The sequence below is a fragment of the Nematolebias whitei genome, chromosome 2 (genome assembly GCF_014905685.2).
Source record: "Nematolebias whitei isolate Nwh7 chromosome 2, NemWhi1, whole genome shotgun sequence".
Taxonomy (NCBI): Eukaryota; Metazoa; Chordata; class Actinopteri; order Cyprinodontiformes; family Rivulidae; genus Nematolebias; species Nematolebias whitei.
In genome coordinates, this window is record NC_056499.1 from 46210917 (window position 1) to 46225585 (window position 14669).

General features: G+C 39.6%; 1 protein-coding gene across 1 annotated transcript in view; it reads left to right on the forward strand.

Moving 5' to 3' along the window:
* The window catches only part of samd4a (sterile alpha motif domain containing 4A), a 77112-nt gene that overhangs the window by 62182 nt on the left and 261 nt on the right, over positions 1 to 14669 (forward strand). The window contains exons 10-11 of the mRNA XM_037697710.1: positions 2558 to 2684; positions 10698 to 10781. Coding sequence (XP_037553638.1) covers positions 2558 to 2684; positions 10698 to 10781 — 211 coding nt within the window. The remainder of the gene's footprint in view (positions 1 to 2557; positions 2685 to 10697; positions 10782 to 14669) is intronic.

Genomic DNA, 14669 nt, shown 5'->3' on the forward strand with positions numbered 1-14669 from the left:
CTGCGTCAGCGCCGAGCGCTGAAACAGGAGGAGCTGCGGAGCTGCTACAGGCCCGTCCTGCCTCTGCTCTGACCCAGTTCGGTGGAAAACCATTTTTCTTCACCCCCCCCCCCCCCCAATTTTACAATGGCAGGAAATGTCTCAGTTCCTTCTCATCACACTGGAGCTTCTCTTGTGGATCTTTTCTAGTGGATGTGCAGGGAGAGAAGAGGGGCAGAAGGCTGGGAGGGAAATATGTGAGTCATAGTTTGGAAGATGTCACTGTGGGGGTGTTGGAGGAGGGACAATGAGTGAGTGAGAGAGAGGTAGGGGAGAGGGAGGGAGCCAGGTACAGTGAGAACAGTTCACAGGCATTTCCTGTTTTTCCCTGGCCTGCAGCACTGTAGGGCCGTTAGGGGGGAAAGAGGGGTGGTATAGAGGGGAGGGGTATAATGTGCAGGTTACAGTGAGGAATTCATGTGGTGAACGTCTGAGGCTGTCATTAGGTGTGGGCCAGACACAGGACGGAGTGTGGGGGACAAAAAGTCGTCGTCAGCTGCTTTCATGCTTCCAGACAAAATTTTTTTTCTTTTATGTTTTAGCAAAGTGGTGAAAAACTGACGTACTGAACGATTAGTAAAATAAGAAGGTCGTAGACCTTCGCCTTAACAAAACGAATACTAAAAAACTCCTAGGTTATAAAACGTCTCCCCTGGCTGTGAGTCAAGGAAAAGATTTTAAAATTGTTATAATCTGTTTTTCTTATAATCTGTCTGAAAACTTTTTCTCCTTGGTGTTACTGTTAGGCTGGGAGTCATGAGTCTTTGTTGCTTTTTAACCACTAAACAAAATTTGCTTAGAGGCAAAATATGCACTTAAAGCTAGAACCCAAAACAGCACAGCTCTGTGTTAAAGAAATACATTATTGGTGCATTATAAAGTTCAGGTTTTATAATAAATTGTTGACTTTTATTTCTAGATGTTAAAAAAAATGTTTACAAATAAACATTTCATTGTGCAACTCTCCTTTGGTAAAATTTACACACCAAACAATGACGGGCGTACGTGAATCTTTCTATATTTGTGTAAAATTATTCCAAGTAACTCGGTTTGAAATGATGAGGCATAAAATCAGAGCCAAGATGAAAATTAGGCCAATTCATGGGATATTTAATTGTGACTTGATTAATGTGTTGTCAGAGAGCAGAAACCTTCATTTACCTCAAATTTTATTCAAAGTGTTTAATCATTTTGTTGTGTGGCTGCTTCGAGGTGTAAAAAAAGGTTCCAATTAAAAATTAGGCTGGAAGTCAAAATCCAAGATGTCCACCACCGTGTGTGTGTGTGTGTTAACGACCACCCCTATCATTTAAGGAAACTTTCTAGTTTTTATATTGCTTAAAAGTATATTTTCCACAAGTGAATGGGGTGGCCAAAGATTAATCTGTAGTAGCCAAGGCCACCATTGGCCACCCCTTGGCGACACCATTGCATCTGGTGGTGGATAAAGGTATTCCCTTCACTTACCAAGATTATTATCATGATTATATATTTTTTGTACTCTATTAATCCCCAATGGGGAAATTAATTCTCTGCATTTTTCCCTATTGCACATGTGAGTACACATGTGGAGCAGAGCGCTGTCATCTAAGGTGCCCGGAGAGCAGCTGGGGGGTTATGGGCCTTGCTCATGGGCCCAGAGTGGGGTAAATGAGGGTGGAGGCAGGTGTGAGTGTTTCACCTTTTCCGCCCACATTTTGATGTTGTAAGTTGTGGGAGTTGACCAGTGACCCTCCAATCACAGGCCTAACCTCTGCTCCACCGTTCTCCAAGATCCATCACTCTGTGCTGCTTCTGACAAAAAACCCTAAAAACTTCCCTCTGTTCTTCTCCACAGTGTAACTCCTACCCACTTGAATATCTTGCACCAAAAACATTGTTTATTTGTGTCCCTTGTTCATTTCCAGTCCAGAAAAACAAACACTCGTCTCAAAAGCAATAAATGAGTCTTCGAGGCTCAATGTGATTTATCTGTTTAAATAAAGGTTGAATGAATGAATATACTTTTCAAATCCCTCAGTGATGGGGGGACATGGTACCGCTTGTTTTGTGCGGGTCTTCCATGTTGCTCTATATCTTGATACATGCTCGATAATCCAGGTAGAAAAATCCAAAAAAGTTAAATCTGGTCCTCTGGACATTCCAAAAAACAAAAAACAAAGCAAAAAAAATGTAGAAACGTTTCGTCTCTCATCCGAGAGACTTCCTCAGTCTGAGGTGCTGTATTCAGCTCAGTCTCTTAAATAGCACCTTCTCAGAGTGGATCAACCAGTTTTGCTGCTGACAACCAAAACTAGCTGATCACATGCTCAAGAAGGACCATCAGCCTAACAATGGATCATTAGCACACTGATGGCTGTTTACTGTTCACAGGGGCTGAGTGAGCATAGAGCATGTTGCTCTATGTTTGGATAACAAGCAGATTTATTATACAGAGATTTTAAATAAATAATTATTTTATGTACAGTAGATGTATTTTCATAAACATTATGCTAATGTTGGTCAAACTTTTCCTCAGGGCCCGTGGTTTGCTAACCCCGGGGGAAGCAACAGCATGCCCAGTCGGACCCACAGCTCTGTACAGAGGACCCGCTCCCTGCCTGTTCACACCACACCACAAACCATGGTTACGTTCCAGCAAGCTGGTAAGAAACTCCTCATTTACTATGAACTAAATGCAGATAATAAAAATAAATAATAAATAAAAACTCTTTACTATTTCTGTCATTTTCCAATCAGACCGAAGTTCAAGTCCAGTAGAGATTATGGACGTTCATTTTGATCAGACTCTTGAAGTTTTAGTTTTGGATAATTATCTCAGGAGTCACTTTGATATTTTTTTGACATTTAATTGATGAAAAACACTTTTATTAAATGTGAGTTAGTGTCAAATGCATATCCTAGGCATAAGTTTGTTTTGGCCTTAGTTTTATTTTTATTTAATTTTTGTTAATGATTGAAAGTTTGACATAAATAAGAAAATTAAAATATTAATGCATAAGGAAATGAATGTTTTCCATCTTGTAAACAAAGTTTAAAACTGAAATGTTGTATGATCTGTGTGCACTCTTTTTGGGCGTGACTCTCGGGTACTATCACACTGAACTTTAGCTCGAGAGTCACAAAACTGAACGACTTTTAGCCATTTTTGTTTTGGCTAAGGTTGATTAGATGTGGTGGCCATCTTGAACTGAGTTGACTACTAATGATAACTCTTAAGAGTTTCATCCAAATCTGTTTGAACTAGAGCCCGACTGATACAGAAGTTTTGGCTATCGCCAATAGCGATATTGGGAGGGGAAGGCGACCACAGATAACCGATACAATAGAAAGTGTTATCAAGTGTTGCATAAATTTAAATTTAAACAAACGCTCTTCCCTGTTCATTGTTTAGTCAGCCATGTATGGTGACGGTCTAATTAGTATTGACCACAGCAACGTTTTTTTATTTTTCTTTGCAGAGAAGTAAAGATTTCAGGCAAACAATGCATTTCATTGAGGATGACGATGATAACGTCACTAGCACAGATGTGTGTGTATGTATATATATATATATATATATATATATATATATATATACCTCTAAGTTAGATTTATTGTTTTGGATAAAGTTTAACAATAGCCTATACTAGGTTATCTAAAAAAAAAAATAGCTTGCCAACTTGAGAGGCATGTAGCTAATGACAAGCAGGTTGGAGGATTGAAGAGAATTTGTTATTGCTGATTTGTTTTACAGATCAGTTAAAATAAACTCACCCTGCTCTCTTCAACAAAATATGCTGCACAGTATTGCTCCCTGCTTCGTCTGTGCTGAAAGTGAAACTTAAGTGAGCGGCCATGACTTGAAAGTAGTCTTCATGCGCCCTCTGCTGGATATATTGTACAATTATGGCAGGTTCGCAGCATTTTAGGGGTGAAAATTAGAAATGCTTGTATCGACGCATAATGGGACATTTATCATCAATACCGATAGGTCCCCAAACATCTATATCGACCTAAAATATCAGCCTTACCAATATATTGACCGGGCTCTAGTTTGCAGTGTGTACAAGACAAACACTGTTTCAGATAAGATAAATGCAATTAGACAACACAATATCAATTTATATAGTTTAATTTAGATTATTTGTGTACTCATGTCTGTATTTTAGTGTCATGCAATGTAGTTAAATCTACTTATGAGCACACATTAAAACTAGGGATGCACGATCCACTTTTTTTTACTTCCGATCCAAATACCTGAATCTAAATATCGTCCGATCCTGTTCCGATATCATGATCATCATGGATTTTATATGAGGCTGTAATAATCTCCTCTCAAGTACAATTTGTACAAATATATGCATGCATGTCCAAAAAGGCAACTTGAGGGAAGTTTTATTAAGTTTTAAAGTTAGAATTAAATTCTGTTAACACAAAACACGTTTCTTTTTATTCCTAGTTTTAAAATGGATATTAAAGTGATTAATTTAAGTGATTGTTTAAAGTTATTATTATTATTATTTTTTTAAATAAGGGGCAGATCTAAGAATTGTTTTTCTTCTTTCTGCACTCTTTTCATTCAATGTTTTCTTTTAGATGATTTTTTTTTTAATTCTGTTTCTTTTAAATGAATGAATAAATGAATTGAATAAAATAAAATGTTAAATGTCTTCAAACATCTGCTAAGTTCATGGCATAAACCAACAGACATGTTCCTGTTTTTAGTATTTTACATCACTTTATAATGTAGCTGTTTTTGTTTTTAATATAATTTTCAAATCATATGTTTTTTATGATTGTCTACTGTTGTACTGATAAATATCTCTGGAGGGTAAACTATATCTTGGCTGCTATGGCTCTGCAGACATTGCTGTCTTGTTTTGTGGTGTTTCTAGTGTAAAATACTTCCACACAGCGGACATGTTTAGATGAAAAGTTTGTTAGCTGTTAGCCACAGTGCTGCTAACTCAGCCCTCACGTTGTAGCTGCTGCAAACTATGAACTGGATTTCCTGGATGTGAGGCGGGTCTTATTACTCTGGGTTCATGAGACACGCTGCCGTTCAGGAAATCCATTCCATAGTTTGAAGCCAACGTGCATCATGGATTGGAAATATCGGCAGGTGGATTGGAAAAATCCGATACGTAAATTATACTGGATCGGATCGGCCCCATCCCTAATTAAAACGAGTTCCAGATCCAGAAAGTGTGGTGAGAAAATAAAATAATACAAATAAAATGGCACAATAAAACGCAATTAGATTAAAAACGGTACGGAATAAAAGTGATAATAAAAATGTCTTTACTGAGCCTGGTTTAAAGTTAATTGCTGTGGTCATGCTCCTATAGGAGGTTTAAAGAGAAACATTTTATTTTTATAATCAGCTTTTTAACTTCCAGAAAACAACTGGAATGTTTGCATAAATTACCGACTTGTTGGTCTTTACATTTGCAATCTGCTAATTAGGGCCTAAAACTTGCACCATAAATGTAAACTTTACTGTTATAAGCCATTGTCTACAATAAAATGAGCATGCCATCCTTGTTTCATCTTCATGTTTCATGACAAATTCTATTGATGCTTCTAGTGATTTTATTTTGACATTGTTGAGGAAAGGGAAATTTCCGAAGAAGTCTGATGAGGCACTTTGTTAAATATTGTTTTTAAATATAGAGGTAGATGGACAGGTGTTGTCTCTGGCTGTGCTCAACAAAGATCTGACGGCTGAACCAACTCGTGCAGCTGCTGTTTAATTTCTAAAACTACTGACTTCTCTGTTAGTTCTTCCATTTGTTAAGGTATGACATGGTTCCATCACTTTCTGTTTAGCAGATAAACATTTTCACTAACTTTGAAAATCTTTAGCCGAATTAACTTGAGTTAAATTTAAGTCTGGAAAATTCAAATGTGTTTTAAGACAGTTCTCCACACTAAAAGCGTACAGAAGAATGGTGATTTACACAGAGCGATGATATGCTGTTATGCAGAGCTAAGTAAAGCTAAGCACCACTCTGTAATGTCACCACCCTTGTAGTGCTTTTCCACCCTCATATCTACCACAAACCGTCTGACTCATGGTGTCAGATTACAGCCAATAACAGAGACATGAACATTAATACCAAACCATCCATCCATTATCTTTACCCGGGGGTTACTGGTGCCCATGTCCATGAGCACGAGAGAGGCGGGGTACGCCCGAATAGGAAAATAACATGAAAAACCCATTTCATGCTCAGAAACATTGTAAACGGTCAAACATTGCACATACAATTCCTACCCAGCATGCTCACACTGTCTCTGGGACATGGCTCTCTCACACATGATTTCACACATCTTTACATTAATACAGACTGATGTTATCAATAGAATATTGATGATGACTCACAGAAACTTTGTAGTTAGCTTATAAAAGTAGTTAACCATAAAGAGGAGCTCCAAAACGAGTTACATCTGCCCCCAGTTTTACTATGATACAATATTATATTGATTTGTTTATATGATGATACGATATTTTTCAATATCACAAAGTCTCACGATGTGATTTCATTTCTATTCGATTCACAAGTCTATGATCAACATATTGCGACATCAAATGCCATCCCGTTGACATATAAATAAATCAATAAATTGATTGTACAGTCTTGGTAATTTCAATGATGTGCTGCCTCGACTGTATTATATATCTCTGCTCCAAAGTATGCAGTAGTTCACAAAAGCTGTCATTTTCGACAACACTGTAAGGTCTCATATCTTTACAAATAAAACATGCAATGGCACCTGTGACACTCATCGCTCTTTTTGAACGATTGTTCTTGTGGGAAGAAACTATTCAAAGATGGCGTGGCGTCTGACACGTTAACGCTGGCAGAACTAACATGGCTATCAATGCCGTGTTTCTTCTTCAGGTGAACGGCCAAATTTGTTGTTTCCCGAGTATTTGAACTCACACTGGCACCTGTTGCATACGACATGAGTTTTGTCTGTTGAGCCGTCCTTCTGTTGGAATCCAAAATATTTCCATAGTTGATTTAAATCCAGCAGGAGAGTGAATTTCATGATCTGTGCTTTTTGACTCGGCTGCCATGTTGCTGAGGCGGCCGCAGAGCGCAGCCGCACACGGAAATGGTGACTAGACATGCCTTGGGAATTTCAAAATAAAAGCGTATTTTAAAGACGATGATATGAATTGATGTTTTTGTTGAATCATTAATCATTTAATAGATGTAGATCGGTGTATTGTTACACCCCTAACGTCTACGTATTAAACACGTGTTCACACATGACCAATTCACTACAGCCGGGGAAATACCAGAACTGATGCACCATCACCCCCACCCCTCCTCCCACACTGCACTCCGACCTCCCGGGACGTTTGTATCTAAAATCTAACTCTATATTAAATGTTAATGTGCTCGGAGCCTCGTCATCATTCAGACATGTGCAACTTGATCGTGACCAAACTTCTGGTCTTCAGAAACGGCGCGGCGGCGGCAGTGCTCATCCTGAATGTCACGGTGAGAGAAACTGCGTCTGCTGCTTTATGTCTTAAACAGTATTAACGCTCAAAGATTAATATTTATGTCTCGGATTATAACAGAGATTTGTGCCTCTGTTTAATTTATAATTTTACCCAAACTCTCAAAGTTCTCTCTGAGAGTCAGTTTCAGGTGTTTGTAGTTTATCTTGAATGTCTACAAAATGGATTTCTACACGATGTTTAAACAACAACAACGTGTTGTTCCTGTTTGGATAAGCTAAATGTGATTATATTTAGAAACAAACTGAGAGGTAACTCATGTGATAAATGCAATTTAATAAATGATCCAATATGGAAATAAATGGTTTTAAATGACTACATGTACTCAGATCCTGTAAATATAATTCCTTTGTCCTTAGGGGAGAAATCTCAGTTTTAAAAAAAGTTAATTTCTATGAAGGATTTCCTGTGCTATAATTTAATAAAGTATATCTGACAACCTCTCAGTTGAAAACTGTAATAACATGAAAGTAAACAACAGAAAAGTTGTTCCTTCAGAATGCCTAAATGAATGGAGGGAGGTGTTGATAACTCTGGGTGTATGTAAATATTCAGTCACAAGTTTTTTTTGTAGAGGCAGACAAACCTTCAACAGTTGCATCCTAGTGGGAAAACTCCAGTTCTTAATTTGGGATTAAAAAAATCATATTTATCTTTGAAGCATGATCGTCTGTAGTTAATGTGGTGTGGAAACAAAATGATGATCTGTCTTTATTAAAAAGAAAACTAATCTTTGTAAGATATAAAAACCACTGTGGATGATTTGAGATGTTTCGTCACTGGACTCGCAGCGAGTCCTTGTTTACTCTGTCGTTGGGTGCCAGGCAGGGTGACCTACAGTAACCTCCTCTGACCGGCCCGGCCCACAGGAACAGAGGACAGTAATAGAACAAGTTTCGGCTTCCTCGGCTTTGCCAAAAATGTTCTTCTTTTAAAACGAGGAGGACCCAACAGATTAAAAAAAAAGAAAGCTTCAGAGAGTGGGGAAGTAAGCAGGAGGGAGTGTGAGAGAGAGGAAGAGGAGGAGACATGGAGTGAGGAAAGAGTGAAGAGGCTCACAATGAGCCCCTTTGTGCAGCGAGGACGGGGCTCCCCTCTCTGCTTTCCTTCCCTTCTTGCTCTTCCTGACTCTTTCTTTCTTCTACATCTCTCTTTCTCTCATTCTTCAACTTCTCCCACCCCTCCCCCATCTCTCTTTCTTTGATAACTCTGCAGAGTCATGCACATATAACCTTCTCCCTGAAGGCTAGCTGTGGCTGGGTCTTAGCCAGTCCAATGAAAGGCTACACATCCTCCATTTGTCCCCCCCCCCCCTGCCGTCCCTGTGTTTATATTTGTGATCCTCCCCTCACTCTGGAAGGACAAAGGGCCTTATTAACTCGGACACAGTACAGCAAACGAAAGAATGAGAGAACAAGTGTGAGTTTGTGTATGCTGTTTTGTTTCCCCCCCAATTGTGTGTGTGTGTGTGTGTGTGTGCGCAGGGGGTGACGGTGAGTTTACAACCTATAAATAGCTTCGTGTGGACCAGTAGGTCGAACTCTGCTTGTTCTTCTGACCACACAAGGTTTTTACTGCACTGCCTGAGTCCAGGGCTCAGTTCGGGACTAAATGGCTCGTAGAAGTTGCTAGGCTGCACAGTTTTAAATACACATCCCTCAACACACACGAGCACTTTTCCTGTGTAAACTTCCACAGCCCTGCTCATTCTTGATTCATGAAAACAAGGTGTGACGGATTCAAGTTGAATTTGAATGAAGTTTTTGTTTATTTACCATATAGTCGCCGTCTGTCCAAATGTACGTCTGTGAACTTTCTCTTGCCCCGCCCACAACTTCTGATCCACTCAATATAATTTAATGAATCTTCATAGACATGCACGCCATCACGAGGCTTTATAACCCCAGCTTCAAGGTCTCAAATCAAGGTCAAATGTTATACAAGCTCTTTGCTCGTCTGGGTCATTGATGTAGATTGAGTATAATAGTTTGTCGACGTGCGTAAAATGTGTCACATTCTAGACTAGTTGAGTTTTACATTTTCTAAGTAACATTCCTAATATAGTACTGTTTATTATTTATCAAAGTATTTTTTGTTATTGTATATATTCAGAACGCACACAAAATAAAATAAAATAAAATCATACAAAATCCCCTCCCACCCATACCCTTCCCATACTGGAACAGCTACACAGACGTGTATGCATCAGACAGGCATCAAGATAAGACGAACTCAAACTCAAATATCCAAAAAAGTTCAATCTGGTCCTCTGCAGGGGGATTCAGTTCAGAGGGCCAGATTGAACTTTTTTGGATTTTTCTACCTGGATTATTGAGCATGCATCAGGATATCAAACTCAAATATGTGCATACATAATGATACACAGGCATTTATGACAATTATACAATGTGTTTTGCAAACATGCTTTTAATATTGGATACAAAAGGCTGCCAAGTGTCCCAAAATATCTCAACAGAACCTTTCAGAGTATGTCCAATCTTTTCCAAATGAATATGACACATAACGTCTCTTATTCAGTGTTCATGTACTGGGGGATGTGGATCCTTCTATCTGCATCAAATAAGTCTCCTTGGCTAGAAGAGAGCCAAAAGCAATCATATTCCTCTAGTACTTATTGAAGGATGCATCCACAGGGATCACCCCGAACAGTGAGCCGAGTAGTGACGGGTACACAGTTTTTCCACAAATCTCACAGAAAGTATCAAAAATAGATTGCCAACATGTCCGCAGCTTTGGATAAGTCCAGAATGTGTAAGAGTGTAGCTGGAGTTTGTTTACAACAATTGCATGCAGGATCCATGTTGACTTTGATCTTGGACAGTTGGTCTTTGAACCAATGCAGCCGGTGCATCAACTTGAATTAAATTATAGCGTCTCAGACAGATTGAGGATGAATGAATGTTCTTAATGATCTTTCTCCAGACTGAGTCTGATATGGATTCCTCCAAATCCATTTTCCATTTCACTTTACCAGAGTCCAAACTGGTCTCATGGTATGAACTAAGCAGTCTATAAATCTTGCCGAGGGCCCCTTTAGTGTCAGACCTGCTCTCCAAAATCTTGTTTCTAATCTATTTTATATTATGTTTCATTTGCCATTTTCTCTCCTCATCCTCAGATCATCAGTTATCAGCAACGGAGCCGGACATCAACAATCGCCTTGAGTCTCTGTGTTTGAGTATGACTGAGCACGCCTTAGGAGGTATGTTTTTCATGTTTCACATGTCAGGCGTGTCTCTCTGATTTTTTTTAGTTCATCACTGTAAATATCCATGTCTCACGTCATGCCTGTGATTTATTTTCTGTGTTGAAATCGATCTGCTTTGCTTTGACCTGTCTTGTGCTGATCTAACAAAACCATTACAGTTGTTTTTAGTTTTGCTGCTATTTAATTTAAATTTATTGCATATTACTTTCTATAAGACGAGTTTGATGTACAAGCTTCAACTTTGAGGTGGATAGAAATGTAAAACAAAGACGTAGTCATTGTTACCCGTTTCTGATGATGAGACCTAACAACATTCAATCTGCAGAGCAGTAGCTTTTATTTCAGTCTGGTCTCTACTGGGAGGAGAAGGCTGTCAAACCTGCAGTTAAACACGTACAGTTCTGTGAAAAACAACGCACCGCCTCACAGATCATTTATCTTTTTGTTTTTTTTGTCATGCTTAACTCTTTCATCAAACAAATGTTAATATCAGACAAATCAATCGGAGTAAGCTTTTCAAATGACTGCTTCAAAGCTGTCCATCATTAAATCATAAATAAACTGTGATTAATCGTGCTTTTTGAGAAAGCAGAGTTCAGTTTGACTCGTCACATCCAGGTTTGATTACTGCCGCACTCAAGAAATCACTTAAAACAGCCATTATTTACAAACTGAGGGGAACACTATGAGCCATGAGCTCTGCTCTCCCAGAAAATCCTGAAGAAGAAAATCCACCCATCAGGTGGACATCACCTTCAGTTCAAGACCACCTGGGTTCTGCAGCAGAACAATGATTCCGAGCACAGCAGCAAAATTCTTCCACTGTGGGCGGCCGTGGTGCAGTGGTAGTGGCAGCCGACCTCTGATCGGAAGGTTGGAGGTTCGAATCCTGACTTCCCACACCATGTGCCGTTGTGTCCCTGGGCAAGACACTTAACCCCGAGTTGCTCCCGGTGGGACTGGATGGCGCCTTGCATGGCAGCCTACCGCCACCGGTGTATGAATGTGCGTGTGAATGGGTGGATGGCTGGTACTGTAAAGCGCCTTGGGGCCCCTCATAGGGGGCTGGAAGGCGCTATAGAAGTAAGCTCCATTTACCATTTACCATTCACTGTCACATGAAAGACTCACCACCTATCACAAATTCTTGGTTGGAGCTGTTGCTGCTGGAGGAGGAACATCAAGTCATTGGGTTTAGGGGCCATGTTGGTTTGTATAGCTTTTATCGCCCAGTTAAATCAATTGTTTATTTCTATAGCACCAAATCACAACAAGTTGTCTCAGGGCACTGAACAGAAACATTCATATACATAAAAAAAGCCAATGAGTAAAAGTTTTCTATCTAAGGAAGCAGCAGACAAGTTGAATCATCACGTCATCACATCTCCCATCCTGAGCAAGCACAAAGGCAACAGTGGAAAGAAAAAACTCCTTTTAACAGGAAGAAACCTCCAGCAGAATCAGGCTCGGGATGAGCAGCCATCTGCTTTGACCGGCTGGATTTGAGAGGACAAGGAGAAACAAACACAGAATGACAGGTCCAGATGTATTTTCTATAGTAGGAAAGACAAAAACCATGTTAGGATAGAAATGATTACAAATACGAACGGGTAGAGTAGAGCAAGTAAAGACAGCAGAGACAGGAAATGTGGTCAATTTGTCCTCCAGCAGTCTAAGCCTATAGCAGCATAACTATGGGACAGCTCAGGAAACCAAGGCTACACGAACTATTGGATTGATCAAAAAGGAAAGTCTTAATCCCAGTCTTAAAACTGGACAATGTGTCAGCCAGAAACTGGAAGTTGGTTCCACAAGAGAGGAGCCTGAAAGATCTGTCTCTCATTCTGCTTTTGGAAACTCTAGGAACCACAAGTAAACCTGCAGTCTAGAGCGAAGTGCTCTGCTAGGAAAATATGGAACAATAAGATCAGTAATATAAGATGGAGCTAGGTTGTTGAGAGCTTTGTAGGTTAGAAGAAATGAATGAAATCATCATTTAAAAACTTCATATTTTATTTTCTTAGTTTGTCTTTGTCTGATTTTAACAAATGTTTAAGAGGGCAAGTATTTTTCCAAGCACTTTATTGAGGTTAATTTCATTTTAATTTCCTCCACTTCTTTTGACCCTTACCCTGATGTTAAATCTGATATTTCACACTATTATACCACAGCTGACAGCCTTGTCACCTGATTCTGTCTCCATAAGGCAGTCCAGTTCAGTACTCCCATATTTTATATTTTAAAACACTTGACTCCAGATTTCTTTTAACAAAAATCACCATGTTAATCCACACAGAGATGTTGGATTAAAGTGTTGGAACTATTTTCTTGAACAAACAAAATGAGCTTTGAATCTGTTCACACCTGACCATACAAAACAGACTTAACTGTCAGGTTTCTGCAGAAATCATTCAGGGTGAGAATGAATTCTGGAGCGTTTCTGTCAGCTGGATGGTGTGAACCACACTTGGTCTCAGAGTTTGATACAAAACACACACAGCTCCTTTTGAACCTAATCTACTCAGACTCATTTAATTAAAGTGTCAAATAAAAGCAAAGTACTGCATTTATTATAGCAGCAGGAAGTGTACTAAAACATAATGTTAGAGCTGACAAACTAAGAAGAGTCCAGTAATCAGAGTAAACTAGTCTCATTCATTGAGCACTAAATTTAAAACCAATAAATTCGTGTCTGTAGCAACTTTTCTTTAAAATATAAATAAATACAAACAGTTCAAGTTTGTTTGCCGAATATCAAGTGTCTGACATTTCTACAAGTATTTATTTTATCCATGTTAGGAAAGTTTTACTTAAACCTTAATATTTTAATATTAATTTTCTTTGTAGAAGTTATCAGTTTAAGCCCAGCTGTTGTCTCTTCTGTTTTACAAGTTTTCTCTCCAACAATGTGAAGTTCTGTTAATACTGTGGAGGAGACTTTATTTATTTGATTTCATTTTTAATTAAACTTGCCACCAGTGGGGGGGGGGGGGGGGGGGGGGGGGGGGGGGGGGGCCTGTCCCAGCTAGCCCAGAGCTAACAGCTGCCTGGCTGTTCTCTGTATCAGTATTTTCACAGATGTGGTGGTCTCACCATGAGCCTGCAGGCCTCGACCCCTCACCGTTCACCACATCTGTGGACCTGAGCTCTCACGGGCCCAACGGAAGGGCTGGTGACGGAAACCCACGAGCAGACCGAGGAGGGGCTCGGGTGGCAGGACAGAGCTGACGGGGAGGGACTTGAAATAAGAAATAAAAGAACAAATGGACAGAAACAGGGTGCTGTGAAACAGTTAATCCAGAACAGACGAACTGAAGCCATCGTTAGATCTGAACAGAAAGAACACGGTTCCAGTGGGATCAAGAGAAACTGACGGACTTGATTAGATTAGATGATGGATCAGAACATTTCTGTTGCTTGAATCTCAATTAGACGAGGTCAGCTGATTAATGGAATAATGTTGTCATCTCATTTGTATAATTTCTCAAGAAAACAACAACAACAACAACCTGCAGCTAAATGCTGTTTCAAGTTCTGGTGTCAGCTCAAACATTCAAAGAAGCTGCTGCTCCCAGTTTGGTGCTGGGCAGATGTGAGAACTCAAACCGTTTGTTGTCTCAGCACAGCTGGAACTTGTCCCAGCATGCACTGGGTGATAGACAGGGAAACAGGAAAGGTTGGTTCTTAGAGCCTGAATCCTGGCTGCATATCCAGATTATGTCCACAGTGTTTACCCCAACACTGTGTGGATCCAGATTATGTCTACACTGTTTCCACCAACGCGGTGTAGACCCAGATTATGTACACAATGTTTACACCAACGCTGTGTGGATCAAGATTATGTACACACTGTTTACACCAACACTGTGTAGATCCAGATTA